Source organism: Rhinatrema bivittatum, chromosome 10 (genome assembly GCF_901001135.1).
Source record: "Rhinatrema bivittatum chromosome 10, aRhiBiv1.1, whole genome shotgun sequence".
NCBI classification, from domain to species: Eukaryota; Metazoa; Chordata; class Amphibia; order Gymnophiona; family Rhinatrematidae; genus Rhinatrema; species Rhinatrema bivittatum.
Window position 1 is genome coordinate 67,606,840 of NC_042624.1, and position 19,528 is coordinate 67,626,367.

Consider the following 19,528-nt stretch of genomic DNA (forward strand, 5'->3'; position numbering starts at 1 on the left):
TCGTGGAAACCTGTTGCCAAGGCAGGGAACGAGTGGCTGGGCCCTGCGTTTTATAGAGAGGGCCAGTGATGTCATCATCCGGGGCCGCGGGCTACTTTTCCGCCATGGCCCCTTTAAGAGTACATGGCGTGCGCGCCTAAGCCAGGGCCCAGAGGAAGCAAGGCGGCGGCGTCACTCTGCAGCCCACATGGGGAGACCCGCTGGGCGCAAGCAAGAACCGCGCAGGAGTCAGAATCGGCAGAGGTGGCTGCAGGCGCTCGGGGACGGAGGCGACTGCCCACCGCTGCGAGCAAAGGTGAACCGGAGCTGGCAGCTGGATTCCTGGGGTGAGAAGGCCCGGGCGTGGGCCTAGCACGGCCGGGACGCGTAACACATATCTCATACAGCAATTTATTTATTTATTTATTTAAAATTTTTATATACCGGCATTCATGTTGCAAACACATCATGCCGGTTTACATATAACAGGGGTGTACAGTAAACAATTCATTCCAGAAACCTGGTGCAGTACAGTTGAAAGATGTTGTTACGTGTAGTACCCAGTCAAACCTCTAACAGTGATGGAGTTGCAATAAAATCCAAATTTAAAGATCATAAATATTCTAAGGGATGATACCTTAGCAATATCACCTTTTTTGTACAGATGTCCAAAAACAATCATCAGTATTATAGTGAGTTTGAAAATCAGATTTTTATGCAGAAAAAGCTAAACATGTATATTTAGGAAAGGAAAATGAGGCTGTAATATTAGTGCCTTCTGTCTACGTATATACTTTAAAAAAATGTAAGGTACAGGGTACATCTAATACATGTCCCTAGAAAGCTTCTTTTTTAGGTGGACAAGTCTATTATGATAGTATCCACTTATCCACACAAAAGGTAGCTAAGTCTTTGAAGATTTATCCCAATACACTTTTGATAATCTTGAATACCAGAGAGCCAAGTTAGTCAAGAAAATTAGACCATTATGTACCTCACACATTGTTAAGACAGAAGAAAAGCAGTTTCTAATTGCGGGATGTTTACTGCTAGTGATGATGCAGAAAGGAGAAGGAGCACAGCTTGATTGTCCATGATCAGGCTGTTTGCTTTTGTAAATTGAGGCTTTCTTCATGTGAGAAAATGGTTTACTTAAAGTGGTATTTTCCCCTTTCCCCATCCTTCCCCCAACTGAATGTGTGTGTCAGGGACCAAAACCCTGTCATTTTACAACAGAAGATGTTTTATATAGACCTTTTCTCTCTCTGATGGCACATAGTGCTATATATTTTGGACTACAATCTGGGATCAGACTTTATGGAGACAGAAAACTCAGAATTAAAAAAATAACCAAGCTCTCTGATTGAACTGATGAGAGACTTACTTTTATTACAATTTTTCTCAATCATTAAAATGTAACCATGGGTCATGATGCTAAAAAGTCTGTCACTGAAAAATGCCCACCTAGAGTTGTGCTTTTTCAGACTGTGATTGTTGTGATCCCAAATCCTAATTACTCAAGTTTAGCAGTGGCACCAGTTTAATGGCTCTAAGTGTTGCTATCATGGAGTGCACTGTCACCAAGGATACTCCATGTAAAGAGATCAGAAAGCTGGTTACAGTAAGCTAGGTCTCTGGGGACAGCAATATGGAAAGATTCTGTACACCTATCTGAAAACATTCTAAGTATAGGACACCTACTTGCATTCTTTGTTCCTGGCGCTTGATATAGCACTATGAGTTCCCACAGATTCACTCCAAAAATGCAGCACTGCATTTTAACAATCCAAAATGTATTTAGGTATTCATATATATGTAAATATGTACTCTAGTAATGAAAACTGTCAAAGTACAGTACTGCTAAATACTGTGACAAAGTGACATGATTAAAGACATGCTGAAATGTGCTATTTCTGCATTAATGGCCTTCCAGCTTAAATAAAGCCTTCCTTCCAAAATCCCTGTCCTGCTAGGGGTACAAGCAGGTTGATTCCCCAGTCATGAAAAAGTTACAGGTAAAAAATATTTAAGTTATCAATACAGGACCAAAGACTGGATTTTATTTAGACTGGAGCTGGGGGAGTGGAGGGGACAGAATATTGTTGCTTCAAAAGAAAACAAATATCTGAGCAAAACAGAACATTTTTGTGATATTAGCTCAAGCCAAGATGCAAATTCCCCCACATTCACCAATGGTTCCATGAATGATGAGCAGGTTCACAAGAAGGCAACTTGAGCTGCAGCCTCCTAGGCTACACTACAGTAACCAGCTTTGGTTTTTGGCCTGGCGGTTTCCTCCTGGTGCTGTGGGCTTAAAAACTTAAATCAGTACTGGCCCCTATTGGGACTATGGTGCCACGAGCCTTCACTCATAACAACATCAGGATTTCACCCCATTTTTAGCACTCCCATGCCTACCTAGCCCAACATTTCAGAGGCAATTTTTCAGATAGGGGCAACTCAAAGACCATGGCTCCCTCCAGGGGTCACTGTGGTTCCTTCTTTCCCAGGGCTGTAAAAATGCTGCCACCATAGCATCCCCAGCTGACTCAAGGAGCAGAAAGCAAGCTCAATAACAAGCTGTGAAATCCCACATGGAGGTGTGCAGCATTGCCACTGAGTGGGTCCAATAGTAACCAGCTTTAAAAAAAAAAAAGATGTATAACTGCATTAACAGCGTCACTTATTTTCTCTACTGATTAAGTTGTTGCAATGTACCAGTTATAAGAAGAAAAATTCAGAAATGTGGGGGAAATCTATTTTGTCCTGGATATGAATGTATTGTCCTTTCTTGGGATTGTATTAGTGATTTTTTTTTGACAGTTGTAAAATGCATTTGTCAGAGAAGCAGCATTTACTTTGCTTACCTTAGCTCTGCCAGTACTCTGGAGGATATGCACCAGCGCACAAGCCATCTCCTCCTTGTTTCGAACGCTGATCACAGGCTCAAGTACAGAGCACAGCATGGTGTAGTTGTTAGTAATGAACTCCGCAAACTCCTTGTACTGCTCCATGGGCAGGATGGTGATCGTCTGGTAGCGGGATTTAATGCGGATGCAGGGCCCACCAGTTTTTCCTTTACTGGGCGTGGGCGTGCTGACTGGATACCACTTCTCCACAAATTGCCGCCCAGTCACATTAGTCATGGGGATATTTACCAGGCCCACATAGTTATTTTTGTCTTTCTTCTTCTTTTTCTCCACATCTTTGTAGATGTGAACCGTAATGCTGTGAAGGGAAGGCAGACCGTAGAACTCGAAGTGTTCACCCCAGAAGATATTGTCTGCTTTTGTCTTGCTAGTGGTACGGGCGAACAATGTGTCATCAAGGCACAGTTCACAAAAGTATTTCTTTTTGGGGGCTAGGTCCTTGGCTTCAATGATCCAGAGCCTTAGCACATTCTCAGCCCGTCGGCAGTTATCCTTGTACAGAACAGAGAAAGATCAGTTTTGCCGTCTGATTGTTGCTTGTTTACAAGTTCTCTTAATGCCCTAGCTTCATACTTTTTGAACATTTTAATTTTGCTAGGTACCTTGTGAGGGCTCTGTACATCATTCTGCAGTAAAACAACATATTCTTGAAACAGGGAATTCAGACTCTGAACTATAAACCTTTATGCTAAATAAGTCATTCTAGATGAGCTAGTAGAAGATCCTTATGACTTCTGCCTATCTGCTCATTTCTTCTTATAATTTCACCTTGCCACTCACTATGCAAGAGTTGGGGGTGAGGGTGGAGCTGTGTTTGACTTAGAGGGTCAGGTATTTAATCAATTTGATTCTCTCTTCCTTCTGTAGAAGCAAACAAAGAATTGGGGATGGGGGGGATGCTGCTTGCACTCTTCAACTAGGTAAAACTGTTAGCAAGAGAGGATCCAGGCATTTAATAAATTCCACCATCACCCCCTCTGTACCAGGAATTGAGAGTAGGGGGAATGCTGTTTGCACATGCAACTAGATAAAACAGGTTTAGTAACAGGGTGAGAGGGGAGAAATGAAGATGAAAGGGGCTTTAAGGAATCATAGGGCTCACAGAACCAGCTGAAGGAAACCTGCCAAAAAGGATGGGTAAATGAGGTAAGAAGGGAGGATCTAGATGTTTGGGATATCGCACTGAAGCAGGACCTCATCACAGGCAAAAGCATGACTGGGCCCCACTTCTGCAAAGACATGAGGAGCCCAAGTTGATCATAAAAATGGACATGCCAGTTTTTGAGGAGTAACAGATGGTAGAAAAGTGGGGAGGATGTCATTTTAATTCTATAGGATTATTTTATTGGTATACATAGCTTGTATTTTATTCTGACTAGGTATTCGGGTGGATGGAACTGGGCAGTGGGATTGCTGCTTTTATGGTACCACACTTCAATGTCAGTACTGATGTGATTGATGTATGTAATCTTAACAAAACTAATCTTAACAAATCCCAGGGACAAATCACTAAGTGAACCCAAAACCCACTGATGCCAATTTAATGAATTATTTCATACATAAAATATAAAAATAAAAATGATGTATGTGTGAAATAATATATTAAATTGATACCAGTGGGTTTTGTGTTCACTTAGTAAATAAATAAATACCATGACTAGCAGGAGTGGTGGTATACTTTTGGTACTCTCTTCGGTATAGAAAGAGAAAGTGGCAGGATCACCAGGATGGTTTGGATATTCTACCCATGCAACAGGCAAAGGTAAGGTGCTGACTCCTGCAGGAGGTAAAGCCTGTCTGGGTCACAGCTGGGAGGTTTGCTTAGCATATAACGTATGGAAGGGTTGTTGTGGTTAGGTGGATTTTTTTTATGACACTGCAAATTTGTGCATATTAGATTTGTGTCATATACAATAATCCTATGACTGTTAGCCACTAAAGCAATCCATCATTGGATGCATGTAGTGCATAGAGGTGACCCAGTTAAAGGGCTAAGGTATACAACTATTCAAAATAATCTACAGATTCTAAGGATGATTTCCCTCCTAGTAATTATTTTTTCTACTTTTTTTTTGTTTTACCTTGTTAGGTTGCACTGTCCTCCGCAGATTTTCCATCCACTTGTCTCTTTCTGCAGCTGAGGAGCAGCTGAAGCATTTACTGCCACTGGAATAAGTAACCTGAAAGGCAGAAAGAACAGATAAATGAAGATAGTGTACAGTAATGTCACTAATAACTATGGGGTCGATTTTAAAACAAGCACGCGCGCATCCATGTGCACACAGTACCCAGCGTGCGCACATGGACACGCCGATTTTACAATATGTGCGCTCCAATTAAGGAGCAGACTGGGAGGGAACTTTCTTACCTCATGAGTAACCTTCCTTCCCTCTCTCCACCCCTAACCCCTACCTAGCCACCTGAAAATTTTCTATTTTTCTACTTAGTGCTCCTCCCAAGCAGATGTAGTTTCCGTGTGCTGGCTGGCTGCCGGCGCGCGCTTCCCCAGGATAGCGGATAATGGCTGCTGTCCGGGCCTGCCTCTGTCCCACCCCACCCCCTGTCTGCCCCCTATTTTCGGCCTGGCATTTGTGCGCGTAGCGGGGTTTACGTGTGTGGCCGGGCCAGTTTTAAATGCGCGCGGGCCTTTGAAAATCCACCCTTATGCTTGCGTACAGTGTTCCACAGAAGAAGCATTTTCCAAGGACAAAGAAATGACAATAACTTAACAGAAAAACAAAAGGGAAGAGGGTACTGCTAACTAGCAGAAAGCAAAGTTTTAAAGCACAAAAGTACAAAATAATATAAAATGGTTCGAAGCTGGACAGGAGGAGTGCCTAAAACTCCATATTTGTTTGAAACTAGGAACTACCGCACAAGTGAGAGCTTCAAGCGGCCTAGAGTTTGAGTAGCGCAGTTGGATGCTAAGATTTCAAGGAGCTGATGTAATAAGCTGTGGTAGACCTCCCACAGTTTTGAGCATGTATTACGTGCATTTTCCCACGCTAATTTTATGCGTGTATGTAATAACGCGGTTAGGGCAGAAAAAATGTGCGCACAAACCCACTCAAAAAGCCACAGCTGATTTAGCATGAGTCCATGCTAATGCCATGCAAAGGAGGCAATTAACTTTTCATGGGCAATGCAAAGAGGCACTCTGGAGTTAGTGCGGGATTTTTTTTAAGTGGGCTTTTTAGCACCGGGATCAGGGCAGGAGTTAAGTGTAAGAGCCTGTCTGGAGGTCAAAAAATTAAGCGGCAGAAGCCAGAAGAGAGGTCGGAGAGGGAACAGGCACACGCCAGAAATGATGAATGCTTTTGGAGCCCCTTCCAAATCTCTGCTGCATTTCCCCCGCTCACCAGCATCCACCATTATAGCTCCCACATCAGTGATGGATCATGAAGAGGTTAGACATTTCTCTACTCACCTTCAGTCCCCACTTCCAGACCACTAACTCATAACTTGTCTTAAAGGCTTTCAACTGAGAATCAATCACGGGTCACCACATTAATGCAGGTTTATGCGCGGTTTATTGCATAATACCTTTGGCGTGTGTTTTAGTGGAGATTTGTTTTGCGTGGATTTTCTGCTCCTATCTGATTTGCATGCCATCTCTGTATTGCCTCTCATGGAGGTGCCTGCTTTTGCCGCATGCACTAAAAAAACCCCCAAAACCCCACACAGACAACGCGCACTGATTTCACCGCAGTTCTTATTACATCAGCCCCCAAATTCTGGTAATGGGAGTGTTGAGATGATCACTGAATGACGCTGTAGCTATTAAGAGAACTTTCCAGGTAATCAATTATACCAACTACATTGTAGCACATCAAGACAGTTAACCTGTCAGTTGGCACAGTGGTCATTTAGCATCTGTCAATGATCTATAGGGCTTCCCCACAATTTCCACATCACTGCCAGAATTACTCAAAATAGGTGACAAGGAAGACACGTGGATTAAAAGCAAGGTAAAATGACACCAAGATTAGAAACTTCTAAGAACATGGTAGGCAGACAAATTGTGCCAGGCATTCTTCAGAGTGAGTCATAACAGCATCTTTGACTCTATGAGCCATCATTTGAAGACGGGAGGTCCAGTTGGTGACAAAATCAGTAGTTAGATGAACAGCACATTCTGCTAAATGTACTGTGCATAGATCTGCCTTTTTACTCCTGGACTTTCCTCTGAAGAAATCTAGTTCTTTGTTAGCGGACTTGCTCCTGATCTTGATTTTCCAAATTTTGTGCTTAAAGGTCTGCCACCACTGTTAGAAACGCTAGGAACAGGAGAGGAGCAATGCAGCATATCTTGAAATGGTTGCATTGGAATACAAACTGTTGGGAGCATTTTTCTACCACCCACCATAAATACATTTTTCTGCTGGATTCACCACTGGCAGAAACACTGGGAACAGGAGAAGAGCAATGACTGATCTGCCATGGCTCTGTTTGCACACAAACAGCTGCAAGCAAGGCAAGATGGACTAAGGCACTGACATATGGTGTATTCAGGGTGCAGAAATTCTGGAAAATATACGTTTTCTATGCATAATGAAGCACAATCTGGGAACCACCATTTTTTCTGGATATTGGGACTGTTTGAATTATGGGTTTTCAGAGAAAAGTAATTCTACTGTTCTATCAAAAGTGAAATTTAAAAGTAAAAAATAAAAAATTAGACATGGTCTATAAAAACAGACATTTGCATGTATTGCTCTTCTATTTAAAAGTATCATCTTACCCATCCTTTCCAAATCCACGCTTCATGAAGTGATCCTGCTCCCACAGAGTTAAACCATTTGCAGAGTGCTCAGAAAAGATAATAGAAGCAAGGGACTCTCTGAATGGCAGATAAGTTGTAGTATGCTTGCAGTACTTTATCCTTACCTCAAAGCAAAAGTCTTGTCCCAGAATGCTGCTGTGCAGAGGTTTCACAAAGACCTTATCTTCTGTTCCGAGATCCAGAGCTTCCACTGCACTGCCTGGGCTCAGCAAAGATTCATGGGAACGAGATTCTTTCAGCTTAGGCAACCCGCGTGACCTGTGGTAGAACAGGAAAACAAAAGCTCACTAAAGCAGCACATTTTTTAAACATTGCATGCCCTTTTCCCCCCCACCACCAAACTGAAAATGTACATTGAGGTGGTTATCTATCATACACTGTCCCATAATGGAAATATTTACACAAAGTATCACCGTCTTCTGTCCTTGCCATTAGACTTCTCTTCAGAAGTGAAAATGACTTTAGTCCCAGTATTCTGTACAACTCACTTTATTCATGGTTTTCCTAAATGACCACATTCTGTTTGTCAGACTGCTCCTAGTAGGAAGCACTGTAGGGAATTTGTAGATGCACAGAATACAAGCAGTTTTCGTTTCCTAATCCTAACCTTTTACTGGTGGTGCTGGATATGGGAGATCTTTAACAAAGTTAAAGTCCCATTTTCTTTAAATAAAAGTTTCTATAAAACCATCATAGGATTATTGGCTGTGATGGCAACTTCCTAACTACTCCAGTTTCATCTTTATATATCCCAACACAAACCACTGATGAAGCTGACAAACAGGAAAAAAAAAAAAAAGCTCAAAGGTGGTTATTTCTAAGTCTGAATGTTTTGCCTTTGATTTGTTTTAACTTTCCTTCTAGGTTGAAAAATATGGTATACTTTTGAGCATATAATGTAATGCAGCCAAACTGGTTCACATTTCCTGGGATATTTTTGACTGATCATAATATTATAGTTCTTCTTTCACAGTATCCTAGAATTTGTAGTTGTCTGCTCGCAAAAAAAAAAAAAAAAAAAAAAAAAAAAGGCAAAGCTATGTATCCCACAATGCTTTTGGTCAGCACACGAGACAGGACATAACAAATGTTCCAGTGACTGCGGAGCGATCTACTCTGGCCACTCTAAAACAGAACCAGCATACCTACATGAAGCAATTATAAAGCCATCTGGCAGTGCATCCCCAAATCATAGCGCTGTTTCATGACAAAGCTCTTTTTCTTTCCTGGTTACACCTCAGCGCCAAACAAAACCCCCCGTGCAGATGAAGGAAGCCATCAGAGCAAGCAGTTTTCCTGGTTTGATCATCTCTAGACCACAGTTCAAGGTAAACTCCAAACGCCTTCGGGTGGCAAGTAGGAACACTGGTCACGGGAAAAATAATTAAAAAAAAAAAAAAAAAACAACCGGGACAGAAAACAAGCAATATCTGCTTCTGCCACGCTTCCTCCTCCTCCCTTACTTCATCCCGCCCCTCAGGTAGCACAAACAAGGCCCTGGTGTGCCCATGCTGCTCCACTCTGGGCCTGTTGCCATGACGATGCACCTATTAAGGAGATTCGAGCTGGGAGGCGGCCTGGAGAAGCCGCGGCAGCAGGCGAGGCTCAGGGAGCATGCTCGCAAATACGGTAAAGGTGACCTTAAAGCAACCGGCATCTCACAAGCTGACTGGCTCCCGGCCAGTGCAGGGGAAAGAGATCAGCCCGCTGAGCCTTTCCCTAAGGCCCCAGAGCGCAGGTCATTGCTAGAAAAAAAAACCTGTCACCTTCTCGATAGCAACAGACTTTTTTTTTTTTTTTTAATGAATACTTTTTATTTCTTTTGAATACTGCAGTTTTCCAGTTTCAAAGCTTTGTGCGCCAAAATCCGCTTTGAAATTTACAGGTTGTCTCGGTACAGGCGCCGACATGTGGCAGAGTTACCTCTGCCTGCTTGGAGCAGGTATAACTTCTGCGTGCACACTTTCAAAAATCAAAAAAGTACACGTGTAAATCCAACCCCTTTCAAGGCCGAGTGGCTGAGCGGAAATGACTAGGTTTCTAATATTCATTGCCTTGTACCAAGTCAGCTGCACAAATTTCATCTGGAAAGTTAATTGATTTTTCTCAACAATTTAAAATATTAAATAAGGCAATGCACTATCAAAATGATGCTTTGCACAGTAATGTTCTATCAGATAAACATTTTTATCATCTCAATTTAGAAGCTAAAATATAAACAACAAAAAAATCAACCAAAAGAGTGCCGCCGCCGCCCCCCCCCCCCCTCCCTCGTTTTGCCTCCTCTACACACACAGCCTTAACCCCAAACCCCTTTTTTTTTTTTTCAAAAATTCAAGGAGAAAGGAGGGATTAAAGAGCTCTCTCCGTTTTAACAGCTGGAAGGCCTTGGAAAACTGAGCACCGTTCAGCGTCTTCTGTTGACACACATAATCCCAGGGAATCAGAATTACTGGAAACAAGCACATTTGTGGACAGGAGAGTTTATTTGTACAAATATGTTTTTGTCAATCAGCATCATTAATAACTCACAGCACCATTTAATATTTTCTGAACCTTCACAAGTTAATATGCCAGGTCTTGCCACTTCACCCCTGGTCAACCAAACAGGCTTATCCAGTCCTGATTTTGTCCCAATATAGAATTTGTAGTTTTGATTTTTCAATTGATTTCCTAAAAAAATGTAGACTACAAATCCATGCATACAATGGGGTAAAACCAAGGCTGATCAGTCTGTTGGTTGATTTAGGACAATCTGGCAATCTATCACCAGCTCAGTACTAATTATTTCCTTTCCCAATCCACAAATAAACACAAAGATCTCTTGTACCAGGAAGTGGTACAGGCAAGCCTTTCAAACAGTAGTCACTATGCTTCTCCAGAGTCATTTCTAAAATTTAAATAGGAAGCAATGATGGAAGAATCATTTTAACGACAACTTACTTCCCTGCATGCTGTCACCCACAGGCTTAAACATTCCATAAACGTTTTTCCCAAAAATCTGAACTCTGATGCCAACTCTCTTCTCTAACAACTGACCCAGTAACGCAACAAATCCATTTGTTACAGCTAGTTGCTAGCGACCCTTTTCCTTATGTGAGGGCTGTTCCTGTGACTAGAGACTGCTGGAAATTTACTCAGGGAGTGGCTAGGAGTTGAACTCCAGGCCCTTGTACACTCACTTATAGCTCTCAGCAATTTGCTGCAGTACTCTGTGAAATTAATTGCTTTGGCAATGAGCTACTCTTGCTGCCTTTTTAAAAATCACAAAAAAGTCTATTCAACTGTTCAGTACACTGAATGAGTTTTTGTATTTGGTCTAAATACTGCTTATAATAAGTTAAAGAAAGAATCAATTTCTGAAAGTGAGCACAAAGTATTAACACAAACCACATTTTAGAATAACATTTTTTTAATTTACAGAATCTCTGTCATCTATTCTATGTTTATCTGATTAACTATTCTAATATTAGGGACAACTTTAAACAGATGCTTTAGGGAAAATAAATAATCACATATCCTTCACAATATTAATGAAGTTTTCAAGTTAAAAAAAAAAAAGTCAGAAAATACTTATCTACAAGCACTCAACATCGATCTTGGAATCCTGAAACTGAAATGAAAGAATCTTGCATTCTGGTGTGTATAAAGCTCTGCCAACAAGAAATGAAGGAATTCTGGGTCCAGAAGTGGAAAAAGCTCTGTTCAACATTAAAGTTACAAGCGATCTTGCATTTTCGCCCAGGCTTGGGAAAAAGCCTTGCCACTCACTACAGGTGCAGTGTGCTTGTACTGCAGCAGGCTATTCTATCCAACATCCATTTATGAGCTACCACACCCTGACTAGCAACAAATCCAGTCCTGCCTAATATTGCATCTTTTAATTATCTAAATGTTCTGTTTCACTGTCGGCTCTTCTGGGAGTTCAAGCAGCACATTCATACATCTCTTCCTGTATTACTTTAGGGGGGGGGCAGAGAGGAAGTTAGAAGGGGGCTAGCAGAGAGAGGAGGAAAGCTCTCTGTTGATCTGTGTTTATGGTCTCTTATTTTTTTGAATTCGGTTTCAGCATGCATTCAATGAAGATCATAGCGTGCTCTGCAAATGTTCTATATAAGGTATCTCAATTCAGCAGATGAAATTCATAACTGCATTTTAGTAGTCTCTTATCTATCAGAATTTTAGCTCTATTTATACATATATTAATAGTGTGAATACTGCTTACTGCTAAAGTAGATTTTTCTAATATAATGTTTTCACACCAACCAATTATGGAATTACAGACACTACATGTATGAGCTGACCCTTCCTCTTCAATTTAGAATATTATAATAGAACTTAAGCATGAAGGATAACCAAAGAGGCAGACATTTTAAGCTTCATATAATATGATCTTTAACAAGACATACAGATAATATTAGCAAGACCTGTAATTGTATCCTTAATACAGATAAATCTGAAAAAGTGTGTTCTGACTAGACAGGCTCACATGTACAACAGGCCATAAGCTCTATACTAGGATGTCTGGACAAAGGATTCTGATGAAAGTATAAACACTCATCAAGAAAAGGAGCACTACAGAAATATTTAATGTGAATGTATTCAGTTTTTCAGCCATCATTTTTTACTTTGTCCATTTCCTCAATCTCCTCCAACTGCAAGAGAAATCTGTAAAATTCTTAGTAGTAGTGAAAAATTCTGCCAGAACCTATTGCCTATACCCTACTTAAGCCAAACATTCAGATGAACTGTCATAAGATAAATAAAAGGCCATTTCAGTTCTCCAAAGCATTTTCATATTCCTGAACTGCAGTAGCAATGATGTAAAGTCCAAATATATTCAGAAATTAAAAATGACTGCATTTATTTTTTACTGTCATCAAAATAAGTTCTTACCATTAAAACATTTTAGAATACTTTAGTAAAATAAACTGCATTAATATAAATATATAAATTGGTTTGACGAGTACTGGCAGCTCTCAGAGAATACAAGCAAAATCTTCAATTTGGAAGTGGAAGTATGGGCTGCATCTCCCCCCCCCCCCCCATCTCCTCAAACTTTCAAAGCCATGGTTAAAATTCCTGAGTGCATCAATTCACAAGGGATTATGCATGCGTTGGGACTTGAAAGATCACAACAGGAAAATCTTCCCCTTTATGTTGACTTTGCCACTAAGTGAAAAGAAGACTTGCTTGTTTGACTCTGCTCTGTGTCCCAATATTAATGGATTGCAATAATACCTACCTACAATGGAGAGAGCTGGAGGAGTAAGAGATCAGATACCATTTCCCTCTGAATGCCAAAGCCATGGCTAGCTACTGTCACTCATCCTAAACAAGCACTGGACTACGTGATAATGCCACAAAATGACTTTCACTAAACCTAGAGGATTCTTTTTTCACGTGGCTGCAAATCCCAAACAAGATGACATCCTATTCCAGCTGTCTGCTGAGCTTTGCTGCAACTACTTACAGAAAATAAAACCTGCATGGATCCTTTAACCATATTCTCTGCTCTCCTCCTTCAAACTCTTATCACTAAATCAAAAGGTAGGATTACAGAGGGCTCAGATGTCCTTTCCTCACAAGCTTCCATCCATTGATGTTTTTTCAACTGCACAGATAATTCGGCCAGTATATTTTCTTAAGATAATTGCATATTTTGAGTACCACCCTAATCATATGTATTTGGTGTGGGGCATGTCTGTGTACAGAAATGTATTCATGTGCTAAACAAGCTGCCACAAAGGTCAAGTTCTCCACTCTCTAAACATTGATTAATGGAGGTGGGGTTTTTTTTTTTTTTAATTGTGCCTCTCAAACTGATTAAAAAATTACAAATAATCTTGCTTTTGGCTAGTTCTAAGCATATATACCTCTCAGAAGGTTATGTCTTAGCATCTTGTCTTAACACGCATATACTCCAAATTATCAAGGATACCCCTCATCTCAGCTCCCACATCTTTTGATCTTATTTTCTTTCACATTTTATTTTTACCCTTGGGAACCTAGAGCAAGTAGTTCTGACACTCCTGGCATATACATGCAAAAATACAAAACATTTAATTATAACACAATATAACATTTTTAGCATCATAATGAAAAATTATTATTTATATTTCATTCATCCACACAGCCTCTCAAAATGTGATTTGGTTCCTTGTTACTGCTTTCAATTGCGTATAGGCTCACTTTCTGGTATTGAAGACATAGGGATCAATTTTCAGTGGCTAGCTGGCCAGCAAAGCTAGCCGGATAAATGTATCTGGCTAAGTTATCTGGGATATTCAGCGGCACACCGAACTAGGTAAAAGTTACGTAGCAGCAGGAGTCCTAAAGTTAGTCTGATAATTCTGAAAATCTGCTTTATCTAACTTTATCTCTGCCCCAGGACTGTCCCTGGCTAAGTCCAGGGGCTGTTACACTGGCAGGATTTTAAATGCTGCAGTTTGTCTGGCTAAGTCTGGGATTTGGCCAGATAAACCATTTTCAGTATTGATCCTATAGAGACCTAAAGTCAGCCCTGCTACCAACTGAGCCATAGTAAGAAAGTACCTTCTTTGTTATGCTGTATACAACCAATTACCCCGACTGCTAATCATGGCTGATAGAGTGGATCAGCCGTCAGGTGTATGGACTTATTCTTCTCTAACTGTGATTGCTCCTTTGTTGCCCAATATAGTTCTTCCTCCACCCTCCTTTCCATTTGGAAGCTGTAATATACTACAATGAGCTCTATGGCTATTTGTGTTTTAATCAAGAGAATTGCTTGGTTCTCTGTTCAGATTAATGATTTTCACATAAAAATCATAACTCATTTCTCAAGTTGTTTTGATGATGAGTTCAGACCATAGAGGCTATTTTTTAAACCACTGCAAGAAACTGAACTGTCCTGTCTTTCCTAGTGTTCGTGTGAGAGATGCAATTTTTGAGTTAAATTCATTAAGGGCTTTTCTCCCCACCGGCTCAGACTGGGAAAAAAATAATAATGTTAAAGCAGATCCTGAGAGAGCAAAATATCTGATCATCCCATCTTTTAAAATACAAGAGTTAGAAGGAAATAAATCTTGGTGATAATAAATTGATATAGACCATTTAGAAATCTTTGTAATGATGGCATTGGTAAACTTTCCCAATTTTTCAGATGAGTTAGAAGAGTATTTTATTAGTTGAACAAACCTGCAAAAAGACTTTAGAGTAGATTGGTAAGAAAGTCCCCAGAAGTACTCCAAAACATTGTGAAAGGGGATATTTGTGAATGAACAATTATTACAATTTCTAAATCTAAACGGCTATATAGGAGTTGTGGAAATTACATTCAGATTAAGTAGGCAGTACAGAAGAGAAATAGCTTCATGCATTCAGATCCTTAATGAGATAATGAAACGTTTTCGCCAAGAAAAAACAAAACTGAAGTGAGTGTGAAAGCATGCTGACACCAGCAAGCTCACTTTCATAACTTTTCAATTAAAAATGCAATTTGGTTGTAATGGCTTACACATTCATTGGAAGTCTAAAGCTTGAAACATAAGTTCATATTGTATTGGATACTTTTTAAAAAAGAAATACTAAATGATCTTTTCTGCATCAGAGACCAGCAGCCAGAGCTTAGGGCTTATTACTTGCTAGCTGGCAGCTTACTAAGAGTGGAAATGATAGTGCTTATTTGCCACTCCAGTGTAAGAACCCAAGTTTTGTTCTGGCAAACAAGGGGAAGAGACTATTTAGGCATCTGCATGTTGTTGTCTTTATGGTAACTACAGGATCCATCAGGCAGCTAAACTTGGGAGGAGTTTCTGATATTTTACAAGAACACATTACTGCATCAATCACCTTATTAATAGAGTATTAAAAGAGAAATTCAGAACCATTCAAAAGAGTAAGTTTGCTTACCATAAACGGTGTTTTCCCGGGCTAGCAGGATGAATTAGCCATTGCATGTAGGTGAGGTCATTCGATGGCACCGAATTGACCTTCCTCTCTTAGCTAGAGTTTTTGTTCTACTGAGCATGTGCAAAATTCCCACTCAGGCATTACCTTGTGAGCTCCCTCAGTTGATTTGAGAGCTGATTTTAGCTAGCTAGACAACTCTCCAAGGAGGAGGGTGGGTATTTAGCATGGCTAGCTTATCCTGTTAGCTACAGAAATAACTGTTTACTGTATGCAAACTTGCTTTTTTTTTTTTTTTGTTGATAAGCAGGGCTGAATTAGCCATTACATATGGGTAGTTCCAATCTGAGGGTTGCAGTGGAGTGTTTACTTAATAAACAGCCCAGACCCCATTGGAGAGTAGAGTACTGGGTGAACAGGCTACGCAAAACTGCTTGTCCACATTCTTCGAGAGACTGTCCAGACACTAATGGGATGAAAAAGTGTGTACTGACAATCATGTTGCAGTGTAGGGAATAAGCCAGCCCCCTTAAAAGCAATGTGCAATTGAACCAAACCGTAGGTCTGAGCAACCGAGACTGAACCAGTTTGCAGGCTTAAGCCACACAAAGATGAAGTTCCAGCCAAATGATGGCCCTGCAATTCTAATGCCTGTGGGAACTACACTGAAGAAAAGAAGCTACTATTATTCTTTATATCAGCATCTGCCTTCACTTTACAATTTAGCTGGTACAGCAGAAATAAAACTTGCTGAACCATAGCCTTGACAGAGACTTTGTATCCAGCCAAAAAGCGACATTGTTCGACAAATGTCTCCTAACGCTTATCATCTTTGTAAGAATATGCATATATATATCAGCTAAGATGAAGTCATATCAGAAGCCCACCAATCCTATGCCAATGGACTACAATATCATCCAATCAAGGTCAATGTTTGGACCCTAAGCATATGCATGTAAGAAGTCATGATCAGAGAAGACACTAGACTCAACAGATCTCATGATTCTATTCCATTGCTGCCATTCACACAAACTCCCTACCTGTAAACTTGGCACCTGAGACTTTTCTAGAAGCAAAGGGGGCTACTGAGGCAACAAGACAACTTTAAGACTAAAGCTATGAAAATTTTATAGAAAAAAACAGACAAATTGGTACACATCCAGGCTGTTTGGACAAAAAAAAGACTGAGAGGGTTCACGAGGCAATGCCTGAGAAGAAATTCCTGCACTTGCTCAGTCAAGCAAAAGAGACAGACTAGCTAAGAGACAGAGGTCTGTACAATGCCGCCAGATGATATCACCCACATGTAAGGGCTAATTCAGCCATTCTTATCGACAGAAGACATAAGATATTTGAAGCTATAATGATCAAACACTTCAGAACTGCCTTAAAAGGACTTAATGGAGGCTTGGTCTTTTAACTCACTACAGACAGGATTTTATTTTTGCTCTGTCGCCTTATCATTCTGAGGACACATTAGTTCCCTCCTCATCTCCTTTTTCCCCATTCACAGTACCATTGTAATGTAAGCTGTGATTCACTTGTAAGCACAGGCAACATCTTATGCTGTGACTTGCTCATTTTGTTTCAACCTGATAAAGGGCGTGTAGCTCCCAAAATCTTAAAAAATGTGTTTATCCAGATTGTGTAGAGGCATTCCCAGGACTGAGGAATGCCTCCACAGTTTTCACTTACATACATACTTTTCAATTTTAAAATGTATGCATGTAAATTTGCATGGAAAATTTATGCACGCTAGAAAGCAGGTGTTATTTATGCAAACACTCAAGGAAGGCATACAGTTTAGGGCGCAAACGAAGAGCAAGATCTAGAGGTGATCGTATTTGATGATCTCAAAGTGGCCAAACAGGTGGATAAGACAATGGCAAAAACCAGAGAGCTGCCTGAGTGCATTGGGAAAGGAATAGTCAGCATAAAAAAAGGAGGCAATATTGTTCCTGTATAAGTACCTTTGAGACTTCATATCGAATACTGTGTATAGTTCTGGAGACTACATTTTCAAAGGATATAAACAGGATGGAGTCATCCAAAGAGTGGCTACTAAAATGGTCTGTGGTCTTTGTTATAAAGCATATGAAAACAGATTTAAAGATCTAAACATGCATATCCTGGAGGAAAGGTGAGAGAGGTGAGATATAATAGACATCTAAATACCTCAGAGGTACCAATGCACAGGAGGTGGGTCTCTTTCAATGGAAAGGAGACGCTGGAATGAGGCATCATGGGATGAGGATGAAAGGGACTAGATTCAAGAACAATCTAAGGAAGCTTTTTTTTTTTTTTTTAAAGAAAGGGTGGTGGATGCAAGGAACAGCATCCCAGTGGAGGTGGTGGAGAAAGACAGTATCTGAATTCAAGAAAGAATGGGACAAGTACAGAGGATCTCTGAGGGAGTGGTAGGGATTGTAGAGATGAGTAGTATTGTGGATGGGCAGACTAGATAAGCCATATGGTCTATTTCTGCCATCGTATTTCTATGTTTCTGTATGGGAACTTTCAGTTGGAAAATTCTCAAAGCAAACATATGTTTACACCTTATTTTTGTTGTGATCCTACCTGTTATGCAGCCTCCCAACCACCAAAGGTCCCCGTAAGCAAATACCTGCCACAAACATTACCCACAATGTTACAAAATTACCCTCATTTTTATTTAGCTCCACAACTTTTGTGATGGTACAACTGAATGACGGTATAGAAAATTTGCTAAATAAAATAAAATAAAATGTCTCTCTCCCATTCAAATGGGGTCCATGGTGTCAGTCAACCCTTTCAACCCCTCCCAGCATACTTTTACTGTATCTTCTGGTTGTTCTGCTATCGGTCACTATGATCACGTGACCCTTCTTCTTAAGTCACTATGTTGGCTCCCCATCCACCTCCACGTATAGTTCAGACTACTTTTACATGTCTACAACTGCATTCACTCTACAGCTCCTCATTACCTTTCGTCTCTTCTCGCCCCCATATCCTTCTTCATGAACTCCATTCATTGGGTAAGTCACACTTTTTTTCCCAGCCAGTGCAGCTTGATATTGATGGTTTAAATAGGTTGGAATGAGGCTGAACAGAAGGAATCCATATGGAAAAAATGTGGTTTGAGGAGAATTTGCAATAATAATTACATGTTCTGCAGAAAAGATGAAACTTAAGAGGGCCCTGCACAATGACTGTGACAAGAAATGACCTGCAAATACTCAGAGCATGAAGAAAGTTCTAGAAAGCTATGCCATCATCGCACTGACTAGTTCTCCATTGGTGTCCATCAGCACATGGATGGAATAATTAATCGCGGACTGAAAATGTTATAGGGTAAAGAAAATCCAAGCCCTGGTTTGCCCAATATATTGTTCGCATTGTCTGCATTAGCAATCATGAGGTTAACAAGGTCTCTGTCATATTACAAGTCTTGATTTTATGAAGCTCTATTTTAGAGAGAAAAGCTAACTCTGAAGCTGCACAGTATGATAAACACAAAGAATGAATTTATACTAGCAGAGCTGGTATATACACTCCAGTGCTATCAAACAAGAGCCCTATTAGGAGCCCAAGAGTATCGCAAGCTCTGCATAACTCAATCCCATCCCAGGGGATTTACAGAGCACGACAGGGCACTGCAGAATATCTGGCTCCAGCCTAAGAGGAAGCCAAACAGTGCAATGGCAGAAACTGAACAAATACCTGTACCTTGCACATGCAGATTAATGAAAGTTACTTACACAGGACACACAAAAGAATGCTAAGTAACTAGTAAGAAAATTTATACCACCTTTCTCCAAACTTTTGGCTTCTCCTGCATCGGGTTTTTCCGGAAGCTTCGTGCACATTTATGGAACGCAGTTAAAAAATAAAAAAACCTCTCAACTGCACTTTCCCTTGAATTGTGAGAACAAAGATTTGAGGTAACTACTGTGTGTCACTGTTATTA

General features: G+C 40.5%; 1 protein-coding gene across 6 annotated transcripts in view; it reads right to left on the reverse strand.

Annotated features, from left to right (window-relative positions):
- The window catches only part of RASAL2 (RAS protein activator like 2), a 448,317-nt gene that overhangs the window by 101,635 nt on the left and 327,154 nt on the right, over positions 1 to 19,528 (reverse strand). For all 6 annotated transcript variants that reach the window (XM_029618579.1, XM_029618578.1, XM_029618576.1 and 3 more), the window contains 3 exons: positions 7,797 to 7,950; positions 4,991 to 5,089; positions 2,847 to 3,401 (listed from right to left, as the gene is read on the reverse strand). In XM_029618579.1, the coding sequence (XP_029474439.1) occupies positions 2,847 to 3,401; positions 4,991 to 5,089; positions 7,797 to 7,950 (808 nt within the window). The remainder of the gene's footprint in view (positions 1 to 2,846; positions 3,402 to 4,990; positions 5,090 to 7,796; positions 7,951 to 19,528) is intronic.